Source organism: Crinia signifera, chromosome 1, assembly GCF_055691185.1.
Source record: "Crinia signifera chromosome 1, ASM5569118v1, whole genome shotgun sequence".
Classification (NCBI taxonomy): Eukaryota; Metazoa; Chordata; class Amphibia; order Anura; family Myobatrachidae; genus Crinia; species Crinia signifera.
This window is the reverse complement of record NC_139217.1, coordinates 202540708-202560304: the sequence shown is the minus strand read 5'-3', so window position 1 is coordinate 202560304 and position 19597 is coordinate 202540708. Positions and strand designations below refer to the sequence as shown.

Genomic DNA, 19597 nt, shown 5'->3' with positions numbered 1-19597 from the left:
TAATATGCATAAACCAAGAGAGTATTTAGAGCTGAGGGGGTACAGCTGAGCCATCCCATCCCACAGTGGAAGGTTCTAGATGCAGGGTGTGTGGCATAGACGCCCCTGGACACAGGTTGTGCGCCTCAGGCCTGCCAATCTTGCTGAGCGTTCTGCAATCTAGCATCACTCAGATCTCCAAGTGTGTAGGCACCTTTAGTAAATAGACCCCTTTATCTCTCTCAATTTAATTTTTCTTATGGGTGTACAGGACTTTTTACTGACCTAACCATACTGGTCCACTTGTTCTTTTTATCCCACCTTTGTCCTATTGAGAATTACAGTACTTCTTGTTAGTTTATTTTAATAATATTTATTTTATTGTGTTTTTTTTTTTTCTTAGTCAATTAACAAGGCCATACAAAAACCCCATGAAGAGTACAGCATTGGAGTGTTGGACATATATGGGTTTGAAATATTCCAGGTACAGTACATCTCTTTATTCTCTGTGTATTCTAAAGAGATGGGGCCTTTAGTTAAACACTCAAATCAAACATCAAACATCAAATCCATTCTCCTTCAATTAAGACACAATAATGTCAGACACAACCAACCATGTGCAGCAGAGTACAACTGTGATAGGCTTAAAAGCCTGTTGCGTCTGACATTATTGTGTCTTAATTGAAGGAGAATGGATTTGATGTTTGATTTGAGTGTTTAACTAAAGGCCCCATACACACTAGGCTATGTGTTCAGTGAAAGATGAACAATTTCCCTTGAACTGTCAAGTGTCCTGGACAAACAATATTTTACATACAGATTGAAAGATATAATGAACGACGAACCGATCTACTATAACTAGAGTCTAGCTTTTGTAAACGACATAGCCAAAATTGAACTGCATGTACACATGACAGAAACCCTGGCTAAGGACCCTTGGAAGCGCGCAACATTCATTGCATACACACTGGTGGATAATATGAATGATATCCTTCAGAAGGGCCAAAATTAACGATATTGTTCAAAATATCACCCACTGTGTACGCACACTTAGGTAAAAGTGTATCAATCTTCATTACCTGTTGCTCTGGATGTTTCCAGTTTTAAAGTGGGATAGAGCATTAAAAAAAATGCTAATAGAAGCACAGAGTATTTCAGGATCTTCTATTTTGACGGGGAAATGGATGTAACAGGCACATCGCATAATCAAGCCATCATGGCAAATTATGGACCTGACTCAATGCACTAGATTAATGCGGTCAAGCGTGTGCCAACCAACGGCGGCTCCTACTTACTTTTAGGAGGGGGGCTGCAGCTACACCCATGCCCAAAAATGAGAGAATACAGTCAACTTCAGGTTTTGCACCTGTGCAATGGATCTGACAGGCGCCAGGACTAGTACATGCAGAAGACACTCTGCCACTGCATATGTGCAAACCCCTTTACTGATATAGACTGCATAGGCACTGCCAGGCACATTCACAAAGCCAGTGCATTCACAGACAGCATCTGGTTCAATGTCATTGAGCAGGGGGTGGATTTTACCTGGGTGGATTTTACCTGGGTAGAATCAGCCACTGGTGCCAATGTTTCTATTGTGAATATCTATTCCATCTAGGGATGATGTGGCTGTGCTTCTTGGATGGGCCCAGATACTTTGTATTTTCTCTCTTCTCTTTGCACTCTTAGTTATACTAAGGTTAATGGAAGGAGCAGAGACCCCAGCAGAATTTAAAGGTTAACAATCTTCTGTGGAGCAGTCATATAGATGGCTAAACTAGTCAGAGTATCCAGACCCTCGCCAGTCACTTTACTTCCCATGGCTGGTCACATCAGTACTGGTATTGCCAAACTTTGTTCTGCTTGGACTGGCACTTTGCATTCAGCCTGATGTTATCAAGCCGGTGGCTGCTGAGGAGCTGCACAGTGAAACAAGGATCAGTGTATAGTCTACCTGACCTGCTAAAGGAGACAGCTGTGAAACATCACCTGTAACCCATAAATGGCATGTACCCTCTGTCATTAGCTGGCTGAGCCTGATTCAGGATTTGCGAAATCACACCTCCCAGCAGTAAGATGTGGAGGGGCACCCAGCGCTTGGTAAGGCAGCCCTGCATGCTGGATCCCGCCCCATGATGCAAATGCAAACATTTCAACTCCATACACACCACAGTTTGTCTAGGCACAGCTAGGGCTAGAAAATGGTTTTATACTTATTACTGATTGTGGACAATCTTTCTGTTAAAATACTTTTATGTTATTTTATCTGTTTCAAAAGTGTAAAGAAAACAGCAGAATCAACATGATCATATCGCGGCTAACAGGTGTGGTATAGCTCACCAACAATGTCTACGTCAGCAGTCATTAGGTCAACAGCAAAAGGTCAACATTGAAAAAAAAATGTCGACACCTGAACAAGTGGACCCCGATAAGTGCACTGTGTCCATTTGCCATCCTTCAGGCTAGGTGCCTATCTCTATTTGGTACACTTTACTGTTCCCAATTGGAATCCACCTGGACAGTAAAGTATGAAAAAGTATAATAGTCAATAGCCCCTTTATATATCTTTGGCAATCTCAACCCTTTTCAAACAATTAGTTTCTTGTTATGATATTTAGATGCCTATCCCAAGCATGATTACAATACTCTATTGTCTTAGCCTCTACCACCTCTGACGCAAGGCTATTCCACGTGTCCACTAACCTTTCTGTGAAGTCATATTTCCCATGAACCTCCCTCCCTCCAGTTTCAGTGCATGTCCTTCTGTTCTAATACTTCACTTCCTTTAAAAAATGTTTCCCTGCGGTTCGTTGTTAATACTCTTGGTATATTTGAAAGTTTCTATAATGTCCCCCATATCCCTTCACTGCTCCAAACTATATATATATTAAGACTTTTTTAGCTTTTCTCCATACATTCTGTGATGTAGCCCATGTGCCATTTTAGTTGCCCTTCTTGGTACGTTCTTTAATGTATTTATATCTTTTTGGATACATGGGGTCTAAGACTTGATTGCAGGACAAATTTGTTCTCAAAATGGGCAAAATCATGTGCACTGCAGGTGGGGCAAATGTAATATGTGCACTCTGATTACTGGCAGCTCTAAGGTCTGAATTAATACTATGGGCCTAGCACCGGACTACTGAGACCTCGGGCCTAGTGCCCAGCTACTTGGGCCAGGAGGGCCTGGAGCCATGCCAATGGCAGCCTCAGAGCTAGAGCACAGCTGATGGGAGCCTACGGGCCTGATGTTGCATGACCTATATGGGCCTCAGGTCTGGACGGCCTGGCTAATGGGGGCGCCAAGGGCCAGGAGCGTGGATTATTGAGCCAGGGGCCAAGGCCAATAGATGGACAGATATGACACTCACCATCCTCAGTCCTACCTGACTAGAGCTGGACAGCTCATACACACCCTAGTTGTTGCCACCAATTCATCGTGCGCAATGCCATTTCTTGCTGGGAACTGGACCGTTCCTCCACCTGCTGGGTATACCTGGGAAGGTGACAGCCACACAGACTGTCCACCTTCTGACAAATACACCCAGGGAAAACTCTTTCACTACCTGAGCCTAGTGCCCAGGGTCACCTATTATTCCCCTAAGAAGACAACACTAAAGGGCCTAGTGCCCCTTGATTACCTAATGCCTTAATTAATCCCATGGACCTAGTGCCCAGCTGTTGGGACTCGGGCCTAGTGCCTGGCCACTGGCCTTGAGCACAGCTAATGGTGGCCTTGTTCCTAGCATGGTGCTAATGGGTGTATTGAGCCACTGGCAGAGGGGCCCGGCTGAGGGCCTGACTGTACCCACGGGCCTCATCCCTGAAACCTGGTGTTCAAGGGAGGGAGTGGGGATAGGTAGTCCATGGCCGCTGGGGGGAGCTTTATCATCTCTTTTGCATTCCACCTCCGCTGGCCTCAATCTTCACAACTTCCATGTTGAGCCTGGCTTCTTCTAGTCTCTTTAGTGGCCATCGTAGCTGTTGTTGCTGGCTTCGTCATCTTTGGGGTGGCTTCTGGCTCCACTGGCATCTTCTTCTGTCTTCTGCTGCCCTTCTGCGCTCTGTCTCCATTCTCTCATCTTTCACGTCCGGCAGTGTTGCACGTCAGATGCCGGGGGCAGGCTGAGTATGGAGGGGGCACTGAGTAGTTCGCTGTGGCCATTTCTGATTGACCGCTGATTCGAGAACAACCATTGGCTCCTGAATGGTGCCAGATTCAAACTGCCACGGGAAGCCTTTCTCATTGGCGGATGAAAATTATGCCATTTTGGAAAACACCACTCCTTAGCTCCCCATTGCTGCTTCCAGTCCGGCACAGGAACCAATGGATTGTCTCCGCCCTGGACACCTGGCGAGTGCAGGGATCAGGCAGCTGATCCCTGCTCTGGATGAAGCTGTGTCCTTCTGAGGACACAGCTCCCCCTCATCCTGTCACTGCTCTGGTGCTGGGAGAAGGGAGGTTTCCCAGCACCAGGGCAAACGTCTACACCAATGCAACAAAGCATCTGACTCATTGATTTGTTATATTGTTTCCCTGATTTTAAGTCACCTGAAATAGTGCCAATAATACTATATTTAGCCTTTGGGGTTTTGAGATGCATGATATAGATTGTATTAGCATTTTACTGTAGCTGCAATTTTTGACCATGCCTCTAGTCTACTTAAGATTATCATGTATTTGTTTCAAACCCCCCCCCCCCCCCCCCCCCCCCGGTGTGCCTACCCTGTTGCAAATATTTGTGTCAAGGCATTCTTTCCCTTCAATACCATTTCAATGTCCCCAATAAAAGATATTAAAGAGCACTGGTCCAAGCACAGATCCCTGGGCTGCTCCACTGGTAACATTACCCTATATAGATTTAGAATGCATTCCTTTTACTACAATGGTTTGTTTTCTTCTCTGAAGTCATGTTTTGATCTATTTAAGTGTTTAATATTCAAATCCTTTGCTTTCAAGTTTCTTTGTAGCAGTCTGCGATGTGGGACTTGGGGGGTTATTCTGGTTCCCTGCTTTTGTTAATGGTGCTACCAGCACATTTTATTATATCTCTTAGTATCATTGGATATATCATGCCAACCTTTTTCTTGTGTTGAGCTTTCATCAATGTCGACTTTGTGCATGCCATCCTTTTGATATTGACTACTGGCTGTTGACCTAGACGTTGTATGTTAGCCATCTTGGTACCGTGACCAGCAATTTTATTCCTATAATCAGGAAGGAAATCACCAGTATGTGCTAACCACCACATATCTTTTTTCTTTGGTTCATAGAAAAATGGCTTTGAACAATTCTGTATCAATTTTGTGAATGAAAAGCTGCAGCAGATCTTCATTGAGCTGACTCTAAAGGCTGAACAGGTACAGTGTGAAGCAAAATAGCAAAAAAAAAAATTAGTATGTTTCCTATATCACATATACTGCAGAGGAGATGTTTTGTATGAGCATTTTCAATATGCTTGGTTGAGTACAAATACCAGAATTTAGAATACCAACAGCGAGAAGACCGACCGTGGGATCTTGTCGGCAAGAGTCACTCCTGACACAATCCATTCAGTATTGTTACTCTAACTCTACCCCATCCATCCAACAGCCTAACCCTAATCTCCCCATCCTGCTACCTATCCATAACCCCCCTGGCAGTCTAAACCAAACCTCCCCTCCTGCTTCTGTTGGCGGCCTTCCTGCTCAGGTAAACAGTGAGGGTGGACTTGCTGCAGCTTTCGGGCCTGCTAGCGGCTAGATATAAGGTACAGGGTAGCGGTAACTCCATGACACTGGAAGCTATGCATTACGAATGTAGTGTAAAGGTCTGCTGTGTGTCCCTGGGTGGGAGGGTTACACCCACAGTGTGTTACTACAATTAACATTTTCTGTTCGCTCAAAATCTTAGTATACACAACATACTTATGTATGTTCCAAACATATGAATATCTTTTTTGCAGAAAGTTTTACTACATTTTTTTGGAATATGTAACTGGGAATGGGAGGAGTCAGGACTGGGAAGGGGAGGAGTCAGGACTGGAATGGTCAAGATTAAACAGTAAACCACCGCACTAGAAGAAAAGTGTAGATTTGCCCCTGGGTAGACTTAATTATCGATATCAGGTTGGTAACTACCAATGGCTGGTGGAAATAAATATAATCAGTTCTGTTTGGAAATATGAATTGAGGTGGGAAGACGGCATCCAAGATGAAATGGCAGAGAGCATTCAGTTATGTGGATCAATGCAGACAGTGAAACATCTGGGGATGATAGGTAAATCTGGGCATCATCCACATACTGTAGAGAGAGGTCTAGTAATCTAGTAATTAATATTATAAGCTTTTATTTAAATAGTGCACACCAATTTTGAAGCGCTTTACAGAGAAAATTTGGCCATTCACATCACAATTCCGTCCCCATTGAAGCGTATAATATACATTCTCTTAAACATGTACACACAAACAATCACACTAGGGTTCATTTTTGTTTGGGAGCCAATAAACCTACCAGTATTTTGGGATTATAGAAGGAAACACATGTACTCATGCAAAGAATATATAAATCCACAGAGTTAGGGACATGGTGGAAATCCAACCCATGACCTCAGCGCTGTGAGGCTGCAAACAGAATAAAAAAATGCAAAATATATCCAAAAGGATCACAGTTCTCTCCACGGGGAAAATTCAGTCCTGATCGAACGGCTGCGAATTTGCACAGCTGCTGATTATCGACAGACTGCACATGCATATAACCCATTGTACACATGCGTGAGGTTGTCCTGCGATGAAGTTCTGCTACTTTTTCTATTCCCAAGCCATGGGGGTTGTTAGTAAGTAGACGCCTGGGGGGTGGAAACCGTCCATTTAGTGGAAGTGCTAAGAACTGAAACGTGCCTAGGAAAACACTGGGAGTGCCGGAAAATGCTAGGTGTGCCTGAGCGTTTATAGCAGGGTGTTTGACGTCAGCTCCAGACCAGATATGCCTTTTTTCATCGCACTTTAGAGTAAGTCTCTGGCTAGAGCCTGCGATGACTTGTGCCCAGTGTAAAACTTAGTCGATGGTGAACAGACTTAAAGCCTTCTTCCCGGCAGTTATACATAATGATCAGGTTGGGTTTGTTCCAGGACGTGAGGCCCGGGGCAACACCTCGAAAGTTCTGACCCTCATTCATCAAAACTCCACAATGTCTGCCCTTGCAATTTTACTGTCTACCCTGTACTCTCAATAATGGCACTGACAAAGTGCCCTTGATACTTATTTTATGTAGGGAAGCACTAGCTCATATCTCAGTATATGTCCTCCAAGGCCAGGAATATACTGTAAATTAGCCCTTTTTGTTGATGACTTATTACTGACTCTGACTTCCCCGATCCCCTCCCTCCCCAACCTGCTGGAAGAGTTCCGGCTGTTTGGAGATCTTTCTAATTTCAAGGTTAATTACTCTAGGTCAGTTGCCCTGAATATTACTGCTCCACCCCAAATGCTAGCCGGTCTCAAAATGGCATTTCCAAATTGCCTGGGTCCCAATTAAAATACCTTGGAGTAGCCATAACTAGGGATCCTGCCCACTTATTTAAAGCTAACTTCACCCCCCTTTTGAGTAACATGCGATCCGATGTAATTTCCTGGAGAGCTCGGCCTTTCTTTCTTTCTTTCTGGGAGACTGGGAATCCTTAAAAAGACCTCCCTTACTAGGATTCTGTAGCTTCTGAAAACCTCACCCAAAAAAATGCCACAGTGCTGATTTTTGGACGTTCAGGCCCTCATCCGGGACTTTGTGTGGGGAGGAAAGAGACCACGTCTAAAGCTAGATTTAATGCATAAGACTACACCCAGAAGAGGTCTCCAGCTCCCCAATATTCAGGATTACTACCACGCATGCTTACTTACTGGAGTTCTTGAGTGGTCATGGAATGATACGTTAAAGCAATGGGAACAGATTGAGCAGCAGGTACCTATTTACTTGGACCCGTGGCTCCCCACTACTCCCAGTCTTCCACACCCTACTATAGGGCCTTCATTACATTGCTGCAAGTCTCTTAGGAAGTCTCCCTCTATTTCATCTAGGTCCTTCCCGTATGAACCCTTTTTGCCACAAAATTGCTTCCCTCCTGGGTTAGATCTTAGAGCCTTGAGCTGTTGGTTAGATAGGGGCCTCTTTCGAGTTGAGCAGCTGGTGAGTAGAGGAAAAATGTCATTCTTTGAAGATACCAAATGGAATTTGCCTAGTGGGGAATACTGGCAATACCTACAAGTCCGTCATCTCCAATTCCTCAGTCCTTCAGGCACACTCAGCATGATTCTAACACCTTTTGAGCTCTTCTGTGCTAGTAAGTCCCCTCCCTACCATCTCCTTCTGGAAGATGCAAGCTTCCTACTCCCCTACTTTACTAAAACTTGGGATCGAGAATTGGGTGAGGAAGTTGGTGAAACCAACTGGGTTAAAATTTTAGCACATGCTTGTTTCACTAGTGTTGGGGTCCGGGAGACCCAATACAAATTACTGTTCCGTTTACTGTTTTATTTATTTTACACGACACATTAACCATTTCAGTACTTGAAAAGAGCAAATATGTTGAAATCCACCAGGATCAGTCTATTGAAATCCTAACTATGTTTTTTTCAGGAAGAATATGTCGCAGAAGGTATAAAATGGTCCCCTATTGATTACTTCAATAACAAAGTGGTGTGTGACCTGATCGAAAACAAGTTGGTGAGTATAAAGACATTGGGGGCTATATAGACCTGATTGCATGCTTGTGAATTCGCAGGCCAGGCAATTATTGTAGTACGTATTGTATTGCAGTCAGTAGCGCATGCAGGGGGGGTTTCTGAGTACCCAGAAACCCCCCAGGAGTGTAAGGGACCTAGACTGAAAGCTGAGGGTCCTCACTTTCCATGGGTACAAGAATTTTAAAAATCGGCCCATGGGAACCGGAGATATCTGACTTCAAAGCAGTGGCCCCCATCCAAGCCTGTTAATTGCTCTCCCCAGTCAGATATTTCAGATTCTGTCTGACTTAGAGTTTTTCTGAGGGTAAGTTCCAAAAGCTGGGATGCTCCCCCTTTGAAGGACACTAGTAGCTTGTCTCTACTGTGCCCAGAACCAGAGATATCAGCCTTCCAGCAGCTGGTTACTGCTCCAGCTCCACACACCTGGTATGTAGTTTTATATTCTCGTTGGCAGATTGCTCTGCCTCCTGAACTCTGATCCCCTAGTCCCCTTCCATTTGGTAGGTGGGATTCTCTAGTTTTTAATTCCAAAGGCTAAGAAATCTAGTTCCGGGAACTGGAGATATCTGCAGTCAAGCAAGCTGTCCTCCCACCAGAAAATTATGAATAAAAAGCCCACTCCATTATACACCCCTCCTCTGCGTATTAAACATCCTCTACCACCCTGGAAGTTATGTATCAGGGCCCCTTTATTCAGCCCAATGCCCCCTTCTCCCACCCCATCTCCCACCATCTGTGCAGTAAAGGGGTAATTAGTGGAAATTACTGATACAGTCCCTACATGCTGAGCGGTTGATATAATACCCCCTACCACCTGCGGGACATCAAAGCTTCCCCCACCCCTACCGCTGGAGGATCGGTAGGGGCCCCAATACATTGCTATGCCCAGGGGTCTACTACACTGCTGTTGATGCCCCTCTATGTGTGTGTGTGTGTGTGTGTGTGTGTATGTACAGTATGTATGTATGTATATATCTGTGTGTGTATATTGACAGTTGGGTTCTCAGGTTGGCACTCTGGTTAAAGATAAAACTGTTCCGGTGCCAGGCACATAATGTGGTTAATAGAAAGCACTTACCCCCTCGCAGAAAGGATTGGAGCCGGTACATGGTAGTAGGTGAAGAGAAAAAGGGTTTATTGCAATTACATCATTGCACAAATAGACAGCTGCCGACCTGACAGCCGTTTCAACTGCATGTGAGCAGTTTTCATCATGTGTGTATATACATATATATATATTTTTTTTAATTATTATTATTTATATACATTTGGTCTGACCCGGCATATACTGGGTCACTTAAGTGTCCATCTCTGTGCTTTGCTCCGCCCCTCTGGAAACCCCCTTTTGAATATCCTGTGTTTGCCCCTGGCAGTATACATGTGCAAGGCCGTCCTGCTATAAAATCCAGCATCTTTTTTAATCACTGGCCATACGCCAGTTGATTTACAGGAAGCCTCAATTTATGGGTGTCATAAGGACGTTTACTGGGGAAAATGCAGGCGTGATCAAGTGTTTTCAGGGAGGGTATATGATGTCAGCTCCGGCACCAATCAGCCTGTTTCTGTCACACTGTAGGTTACAGTGGGAAAATCATTAGATGGTGAGCGGTTGCGAATGGAATTGCAGCTAATACTAGAATTAACATAATATCAAACTTATGTTGCTGCTTTGTGTTTATGATCGTCTATCCTCCTAGAACCCTCCAGGTATAATGAGTGTTCTGGATGATGTGTGTGCCACTATGCATGCCACAGGCGGAGGTGCAGATCAGACCCTACTGCAGAAGCTCCAGGCAGCTGTAGGCAACCATGAGCACTTCAACAACTGGAATTCTGGCTTTGTTATTCACCACTATGCTGGCAAGGTAAATAGCAATACATCAATGTTTTAGGGGTATATTATTTATTCATATGGACAAAAGAATCCACATTTCTTATATTTGCATATCGCTATGATAAGGAATCATTTTAAGGAAGTACTTAATGAAAAATAGAAAAACAAAAACATTTCCTTGAACTGAGGCTCCAGTAGTTTCCTTTCCCTGTAAAGAGATAACTATGGCTATGACTTTACTACCTGCCCTGACAATACACTTGTGGAGGAAGCAGCGCAGAGGCTGTCAGGTTGGGATCAGAAGGTCCCTCTTCAGCAATACTTTCTATATAGGAACAAAGCATTGGCCATCCACAATGGGAAGCTGAGTAAGCACCAGCCCACTGAGCCTGGCCATCACAGGAGGGCTTGAAGGGCCAAGTAAACTGCAGTCCCTGGCCTCTCCTCTCACTGAGAACAGGGATGAATGACAACCCCTTTTTCTGGGCAACTACACCCCCCACGTCACCCACCCACCAAACACCTCTGTCTATCAATCAGACAGAGGCATTCACTATACTGCGCTATGATTGCAGGATCATTTCTGGACATGCGCAGATTCCTGATAAGCAGAAAACTGTGATACTGATCACATAAGCAATCAGTACTGAATAGAGCCCTAAGCTCCTAAAAGCTAAGCTTTTCTGGAGATAGGTACTGTACATTGGCCCTTATTCTGGTTGACTCGCAAGGCTGCGAATTTCGCAGCCTTGCAAGTCCCCCAGATGCCACCTGCCGCCCACAGGCATGCGAATGGATGATTTGCATAAACATCCATATGCAGCCTTGGGTGCGGGCAGGCTTGGACTGGGTCAATGGGGAGCCAGGGAAGCCACCGGTAGGCCCTACCGATTCTTAGCCACGCCCTCTTTTGCATGAGGGCATGGCTTGCGACCCCAGCGTCAGTGTTGCTTTATCAAGCATCGGCTGCATTACCTAACCCGGCCGGCTGGGTCAGGGATAATGATGGGAGTGGGGGAAGAGTGCTGTGCAGCTGCAGCCGCTTAGTGTCCCTGTTTAGAGGCAGCGAGCTCCATCAGTGACAGTAGTACAGTGTCACTGATTCCACTTCCTGGAATCAGTGAGCTGACACCAGAGCAGCTGCCCAACAGGCTGCACTGAGACGCTCTGTCAGAGCATTATTAGTGTCAGGGGCACACGGGGGGTCTGCCTAGAAACCTCCCCAGATGGTCCACAGATATGTTTTTTCTAATACTGACGTCCTGCAGTCAGCAGTCATAGCCCCGCCCCCCTCTGCACTTTACCACGATTTGCAGGCCTGTGGGGTGGTGGGAAATGCAACATGATGCAATTTTCATTGAATTAACTTGGCTCCGCCTCCTCACAGGCCCGCGAATCACAGTAAAATCTCTGGGGGGCAAGGCCTAATCTTGTGAGGAGCCTGGTCACCAGTGGGTGCAGGGGTGTGCTTTTTATGGGGCTAGGGTTACGTCCGGGAACGCCACCCTCCAGACTCTGGTCTTAATTACTGGAATGTCCGGAGTAATCAAAAACGGTCAGTAACCCCATATGGGGTTCTGGTGCAGTATCGCTGAGCCAGTGGCACCAATGTGAAGCATTCATTACAGTACCTCCTCACCAACAGCAAGCTGCGCCTGCACACACGCCAGCAGCTCCATGATCCGAATAGCGGTAAGATGCCTTTTGCTATCATTTGGCTGCTTAGAGTCCCTTGGGGGAAAGAGGTAGTGGTCTTAGGGGGTATTCAATCCTGGATTCCAACTGTTGAGTGCTGATATTTTCCCTGTCGGGAAATATTGGCACAGATTGAATACCCCCCCCCCCCTTAATATGCCTTGGGGCAGAGGTGGGGTGGAATGTATATTCAGTATATGTAAGAATGCAATGTATGACTGAGTGTCAGTGCATATATATATATATATATATATAGCGCAGAATGCCAAGCACTTCCTCCGTTAAAATTTGCTGTATGGGTGCCCGCACCGGGGGGTATTAGATAGTTGGTCGAGATGTGCAACACTCCAGTCAGAATCATTCGAAAATCAGCTTTATTTAGAGACAACGTTTCAATATCCAGTCGATATTGTCATCAGGTTAAAATACATCATATGACAAACACTTTAAATACACAGTGAAATCAGTGTCAGCTGGAGTCTGCCGGAGACTCGCGCCAAACGTGTCCAAAGACAACGTCAGCGTCTGCCTCCGACACACCCCCACCGGCACCATACGCATTACATCACCAGAAACCATAGAAACAATAATAACAAAATAGAAAAGCCGTTCGGAATAAAACAAATACCCGTTCAGCCATAGGGAAATAAATATAAACATAGAAGTGTAAAGAATCATGTAGAACAAGAAGACAATCGGTAAAAGCGCTTGTGGAAAACAACATGCACCGATTGACAATAGTCGACACTATGTCGACAAAACTCTAATTACATGCAATAAAAATAAAAAATACATATATATATATACAAAGACAAGATCAAAAAAGTAATATAACAAAACACCAGGAGAAAATAACTAGGGGGAATAAGTCAGGCAATAAGAAGTATGACACCATATCGCAGCATATCCTGTAAATCCCATATGGTGGGTCAACCACTTAACACAGAAATAGACAAAATTACATCAAAAGCGAGGAAATGCCGGACTGCTCATTGAGCCCATTCGGAGTCAGGGTCCCCAATCGTGCAATCCAGCGTGCCTCGCACTGAAGCAACATTAGTTTTCTGTTACCACCTCTAATATGCACAGGGATATGGTCTATCATGCGATATCTAATGGTGGTCACACCATGTCTCGCCATCACAAAGTGCCGCGCAACCGGCTGATCGCTCACACCGGTTGCTATGGCTCCCTTGATGGCCGATCTATGGGCGGCCATCCTGTCTTTAAAAGGTCTCTCAGTCTTACCAATGTAAGACAGCCCACACGGGCAGATAATCTGATAGACAGTGTAACACGAGTTGCACGAAAGAGTGTGTCTAATGGATAGACTCTTCCCTGTGCGTGGGTGGTTAAACATAGCACCTGGTAACATAAATTTGCAGGATGTGCAAGTACATCTCACGCAACCCAATTTCCTACCCACCGGCTGGTTGGTAAGCGGTGCAGCATTAGATTTCACTAGGAAATTACCCAAATTTCTAGATCGTTTGAAACTAGGCAATAATTTAGTATTGCCAAGTCCTAGGTCCACATCAGATTGAATGATAGGCCAATGGTTGCGGGCAATTTTAACAATTTCAGGGCTAAGTTGTGTGTATGTGGTAACCCACGGTAAAACTTCAGGTTTTAAATCAGAAGAGTTATTGGATGAAAGCAAACTAGTGCGATCTAAACCAATAACTTTAGCTTTGATGGTCAGTAATTCGGATAATGGATATCCACGGTCAATGAACCGTTCGATCATGAGGTCCATTTGATGATTAGCCATCAACGGATCAGAAACAATCCGTTTGATGCGTAGCAGTTGTGAATAAGGTAAACTTCTTACCATCGCTCTCGGATGGCAGCTGGAAAATTCTAATAAATTATTACGGTCAGTTTCCTTTTTATAGAGGTCAGTGTGAATATTACCATCCTTGAGAGTAATGCTCACATCCAAAAAACTGATGCAAGACTGGTTATAGGTAAACGTAAATTTAATAGGATCCGCACCGGCATTGTGCTGGGTCAAAAAATTACAAAAAATATCAGGTGGTCCCTTCCAAAATACCAGCAAATCGTCTATATAGCGATTATAATAGACGATGTTGCTGGCGATGGCGGGATTGTCAAAAAATAAAGTTTGCTCATACTCAAACATAAAAATATTGGCGTACGAGGGAGCGACCGCCGCCCCCATCGCAACACCAATCTTTTGTAAAAAGAATTTATTATTGTAAAGAAAAAAATTTTTTTCTAAAACCAGTTGCATCAGTTCTAGGATGAGAGATATATCTGGACCTTTATAAAGTACATTATTGGTAAGAAAATGTCTAAGCGCCGCCAACCCCAAAGCATGGGGGATGGAGGTGTACAGCGCAGAAACATCGATGGCAAACATCGTGACCTCACCATCGATATGTCCTAAGTCAATGAGTTTTTTCAGTAGTGTATTGGTATCCAACAGATACCTCGGGTGCCCCCGTATACACGGCTGAAAAAGACAATCCAAATATACAGAGACATGCTGCAAAAGGGAGCCCCGTGCAGCCACAATGGGTCTGCCGGGGGGATCAATAAGCTGCTTATGTACCTTAGGGAGGCAATAAAACAAGGGCACAATGGGGAAACTAGGAATCAAAGCATTCATTAAGTCAATGGAAATAGCATCTTGAGAAACAGCTCCAGAGAGTAACTCACGTAATTCTTTGGCAAAAATAACAGTGGGATCACCAGGCAACGAAACATAAGTCCCTGAATCGTCCAAGTGGGTCATCACTTGTAGGTGGTATTTGTCCATATCCTGGACCACCAGGGCGCCCCCTTTGTCGGCCCCCCGGAAAACCAGGGAGTTGTTGGAGGCTAGATTTTTCACAATGTCCCGTTCAGTTTTATTCAGATTGTTAAACTGCGTCCTGGGGGATTTAGACACTGTTTGAACCTCAGAGTTCAGCATGCGGTTGAATGTCCGTATGGACGCATTAAAGGATTCTAGCCTCCAACAACTCCCTGGTTTTCCGGGGGGCCGACAAAGGGGGCGCCCTGGTGGTCCAGGATATGGACAAATACCACCTACAAGTGATGACCCACTTGGACGATTCAGGGACTTATGTTTCGTTGCCTGGTGATCCCACTGTTATTTTTGCCAAAGAATTACGTGAGTTACTCTCTGGAGCTGTTTCTCAAGATGCTATTTCCATTGACTTAATGAATGCTTTGATTCCTAGTTTCCCCATTGTGCCCTTGTTTTATTGCCTCCCTAAGGTACATAAGCAGCTTATTGATCCCCCCGGCAGACCCATTGTGGCTGCACGGGGCTCCCTTTTGCAGCATGTCTCTGTATATTTGGATTGTCTTTTTCAGCCGTGTATACGGGGGCACCCGAGGTATCTGTTGGATACCAATACACTACTGAAAAAACTCATTGACTTAGGACATATCGATGGTGAGGTCACGATGTTTGCCATCGATGTTTCTGCGCTGTACACCTCCATCCCCCATGCTTTGGGGTTGGCGGCGCTTAGACATTTTCTTACCAATAATGTACTTTATAAAGGTCCAGATATCTCTCTCATCCTAGAACTGATGCAACTGGTTTTAGAAAAAAAAAATTTTCTTTACAATAATAAATTCTTTTTACAAAAGATTGGTGTTGCGATGGGGGCGGCGGTCGCTCCCTCGTACGCCAATATTTTTATGTTTGAGTATGAGCAAACTTTATTTTTTGACAATCCCGCCATCGCCAGCAACATCGTCTATTATAATCGCTATATAGACGATTTGCTGGTATTTTGGAAGGGACCACCTGATATTTTTTGTAATTTTTTGACCCAGCACAATGCCGGTGCGGATCCTATTAAATTTACGTTTACCTATAACCAGTCTTGCATCAGTTTTTTGGATGTGAGCATTACTCTCAAGGATGGTAATATTCACACTGACCTCTATAAAAAGGAAACTGACCGTAATAATTTATTAGAATTTTCCAGCTGCCATCCGAGAGCGATGGTAAGAAGTTTACCTTATTCACAACTGCTACGCATCAAACGGATTGTTTCTGATCCGTTGATGGCTAATCATCAAATGGACCTCATGATCGAACGGTTCATTGACCGTGGATATCCATTATCCGAATTACTGACCATCAAAGCTAAAGTTATTGGTTTAGATCGCACTAGTTTGCTTTCATCCAATAACTCTTCTGATTTAAAACCTGAAGTTTTACCGTGGGTTACCACATACACACAACTTAGCCCTGAAATTGTTAAAATTGCCCGCAACCATTGGCCTATCATTCAATCTGATGTGGACCTAGGACTTGGCAATACTAAATTATTGCCTAGTTTCAAACGATCTAGAAATTTGGGTAATTTCCTAGTGAAATCTAATGCTGCACCGCTTACCAACCAGCCGGTGGGTAGGAAATTGGGTTGCGTGAGATGTACTTGCACATCCTGCAAATTTATGTTACCAGGTGCTATGTCTAACCACCCACGCACAGGGAAGAGTCTATCCATTAGACACACTCTTTCGTGCAACTCGTGTTACACTGTCTATCAGATTATCTGCCCGTGTGGGCTGTCTTACATTGGTAAGACTGAGAGACCTTTTAAAGACAGGATGGCCGCCCATAGATCGGCCATCAAGGGAGCCATAGCAACCGGTGTGAGCGATCAGCCGGTTGCGCGGCACTTTGTGATGGCGAGACATGGTGTGACCACCATTAGATATCGCATGATAGACCATATCCCTGTGCATATTAGAGGTGGTAACAGAAAACTAATGTTGCTTCAGTGCGAGGCACGCTGGATTGCACGATTGGGGACCCTGACTCCGAATGGGCTCAACGAGCAGTCCGGCATTTCCTCGCTTTTGATGTAATTTTGTCTATTTCTGTGTTAAGTGGTTGACCCACCATATGGGATTTACAGGATATGCTGCGATATGGTGTCATACTTCTTATTGCCTGACTTATTCCCCCTAGTTATTTTCTCCTGGTGTTTTGTTATATTACTTTTTTGATCTTGTCTTTGTATATATATATATGTATTTTTTATTTTTATTGCATGTAATTAGAGTTTTGTCGACATAGTGTCGACTATTGTCAATCGGTGCATGTTGTTTTCCACAAGCGCTTTTACCGATTGTCTTCTTGTTCTACATGATTCTTTACACTTCTATGTTTATATTTATTTCCCTATGGCTGAACGGGTATTTGTTTTATTCCGAACGGCTTTTCTATTTTGTTATTATTGTTTCTATGGTTTCTGGTGATGTAATGCGTATGGTGCCGGTGGGGGTGTGTCGGAGGCAGACGCTGACGTTGTCTTTGGACACGTTTGGCGCGAGTCTCCGGCAGACTCCAGCTGACACTGATTTCACTGTGTATTTAAAGTGTTTGTCATATGATGTATTTTAACCTGATGACAATATCGACTGGATATTGAAACGTTGTCTCTAAATAAAGCTGATTTTCGAATGATTCTGACTGGAGTGCTGCACATCTCGACCAACTATATATATATATATATATATGTATATGAATGGTAGCAACAACATACCTCCCAACTTACAAAGAGATGAAGGAGGGACAGAAGGATGCGCGCCGGAGGCGTGCCAAAAATCCCGGGGACGTGGCCTAATTAATGGGGCGTGGCCTATACTTGCGGTTCTCCCGCAAGGCCACGCCCCGTTTTGATGCTATGGGGGCATGACCCAGAGGCCTCCAAACAGCCCCCCCCCCCACCTCACCGTGGGACACTGCCGGCCCTGGGAGGGACGCGGGAATGTCCCCGAAAACCGGGACATTCCCGCGGTAATCAGGACTGCTGGGAGGTATGCAGCACTGCAATTATGGGTGAATGGTAGCGGCAGTGCATGTATGTATGTATGAATGAGAGTGGTAATGTATGTACGATTGTTCTCAAATCGGAAAAATTCATAATATGTGTCTTTTGTGGGATGGCCATGCCCCTCACATCGATGACCACACCTACCAATGGTTGACCACACCTCTTCTGTGGGCCCCTGCAGCTAGAGTTCCCTGGTGGGACCGTATATATATATAATGGCCCAATGAAAGTATGAACATGACGGGTATTGAGAAATTGTATGCAATGAAACAAATGCATTAGTATAGCAACTTAGTAGGATAACAACTTAGATTGCAGCCTGACTAATCCTTAGTTCAGTGGTTCCCAAACTGTGCGCCTAGGCTCCCTGGGGTGCCTCGGAGCACTTTCAGGGGTTCCCCAGGTTGGTGGTCCGGAACCAAAGGAACCATTTCAAATTATTTATGGTCAATTAAATACGAAATCAGTGCTTGTGGCTTCAAATAATAAAATATGTGGGTACCCTTCCCCACCGACCACCATAGGACTGTGCCGGCTGGAGCAGTGGAGGAAGAAGAGGACACTGGTGTAAAAAAGATGGTGCCTTTGCCCGGGTCCTCCCAATGAGAAAAAGGAGAGCTGCGTCAGCAGAGCAAGAAGAGTACACTGGTGTAAAAAAGATGGTGCCTTTGCCCGGGTCCTCCCAACGAGAAAAAGGAGAGACATGCTGTCCTCGGTGCCACCTGCCACAGCTCAAATCTGGCCTTACCCTTTCTCAACCCCCAGCAACTGCAGGTCATTAACCCTCTTCTTCCCCATAATCTATCTACTCGAACCCAACCCTTGTTCTCAGAGCTGCTGGCCTCTAACCCCTGATATGCCCCATTAGCTACCTACCCTTACACAAATAGATGCATTTATATTTAGCTAGACAGTGGATAGATGGTTCATAAATAGTTAGATATATAGATAAAAAATAGATAGATAGATAGATAGATAGATAGATAGATAGATAGATAGATAGATAGATAGATAGATAGATTGATACAGTACATACAGGTATAGTGCCTTTTTTGTATCAATGTGTATCGAGAACATGTTATCACACCTAAAAAAAAAAAAATATGTGGGTAAACAGAAGTGAATCATGTTCTTCACCACATAACTGGACCTAAGGATAAAATTTACTTACAATTTATTTAATGTAATATTTTTTCTGAAATTCTCAGTAACAAACTCTTTGCCTAGGGGTGCCTTGAAAAATATTCTTATACTGTAGCGTGCCGTGATTCAAAAAGTTTGGGAACCACTGCCTTAGTTAGATTACTAAACATATATTTTTCCTCCAGGTCTCATATGATGTTGAGGGATTCTGCGAGAGGAATCGAGATGTTCTTTTTATAGACCTTATTGAACTGATGCAGAGCAGTGAGCAGTAAGTAGCATATTCTGTACTGTCCTTATCATTGAATGTAATTCATTTAACCCTCTGAGTGCCAAGTGGATTTCTCAAAATAGGTGTGAAAATTGCCAAGCAAATATTTTTGTTCATCATAG

The 19597-nt window shown here is 44.4% G+C and overlaps 1 protein-coding gene and 1 long non-coding RNA gene across 2 annotated transcripts in view; one reads left to right on the top strand and one right to left on the bottom strand.

Annotated features, from left to right (window-relative positions):
• Nucleotides 1–19597, top strand: part of MYO1F (myosin IF) — a 167463-nt gene that overhangs the window by 64943 nt on the left and 82923 nt on the right. The window contains exons 11-15 of the mRNA XM_083179189.1: nucleotides 383–463; nucleotides 5254–5340; nucleotides 8592–8678; nucleotides 10396–10563; nucleotides 19390–19475. Coding sequence (XP_083035315.1) covers nucleotides 383–463; nucleotides 5254–5340; nucleotides 8592–8678; nucleotides 10396–10563; nucleotides 19390–19475 — 509 coding nt within the window. The remainder of the gene's footprint in view (nucleotides 1–382; nucleotides 464–5253; nucleotides 5341–8591; nucleotides 8679–10395; nucleotides 10564–19389; nucleotides 19476–19597) is intronic.
• The window catches only part of LOC146067566 (uncharacterized), a 176923-nt gene that overhangs the window by 115497 nt on the left and 41829 nt on the right, over nucleotides 1–19597 (bottom strand). The gene's annotated exons all lie outside the window — the stretch shown is intronic.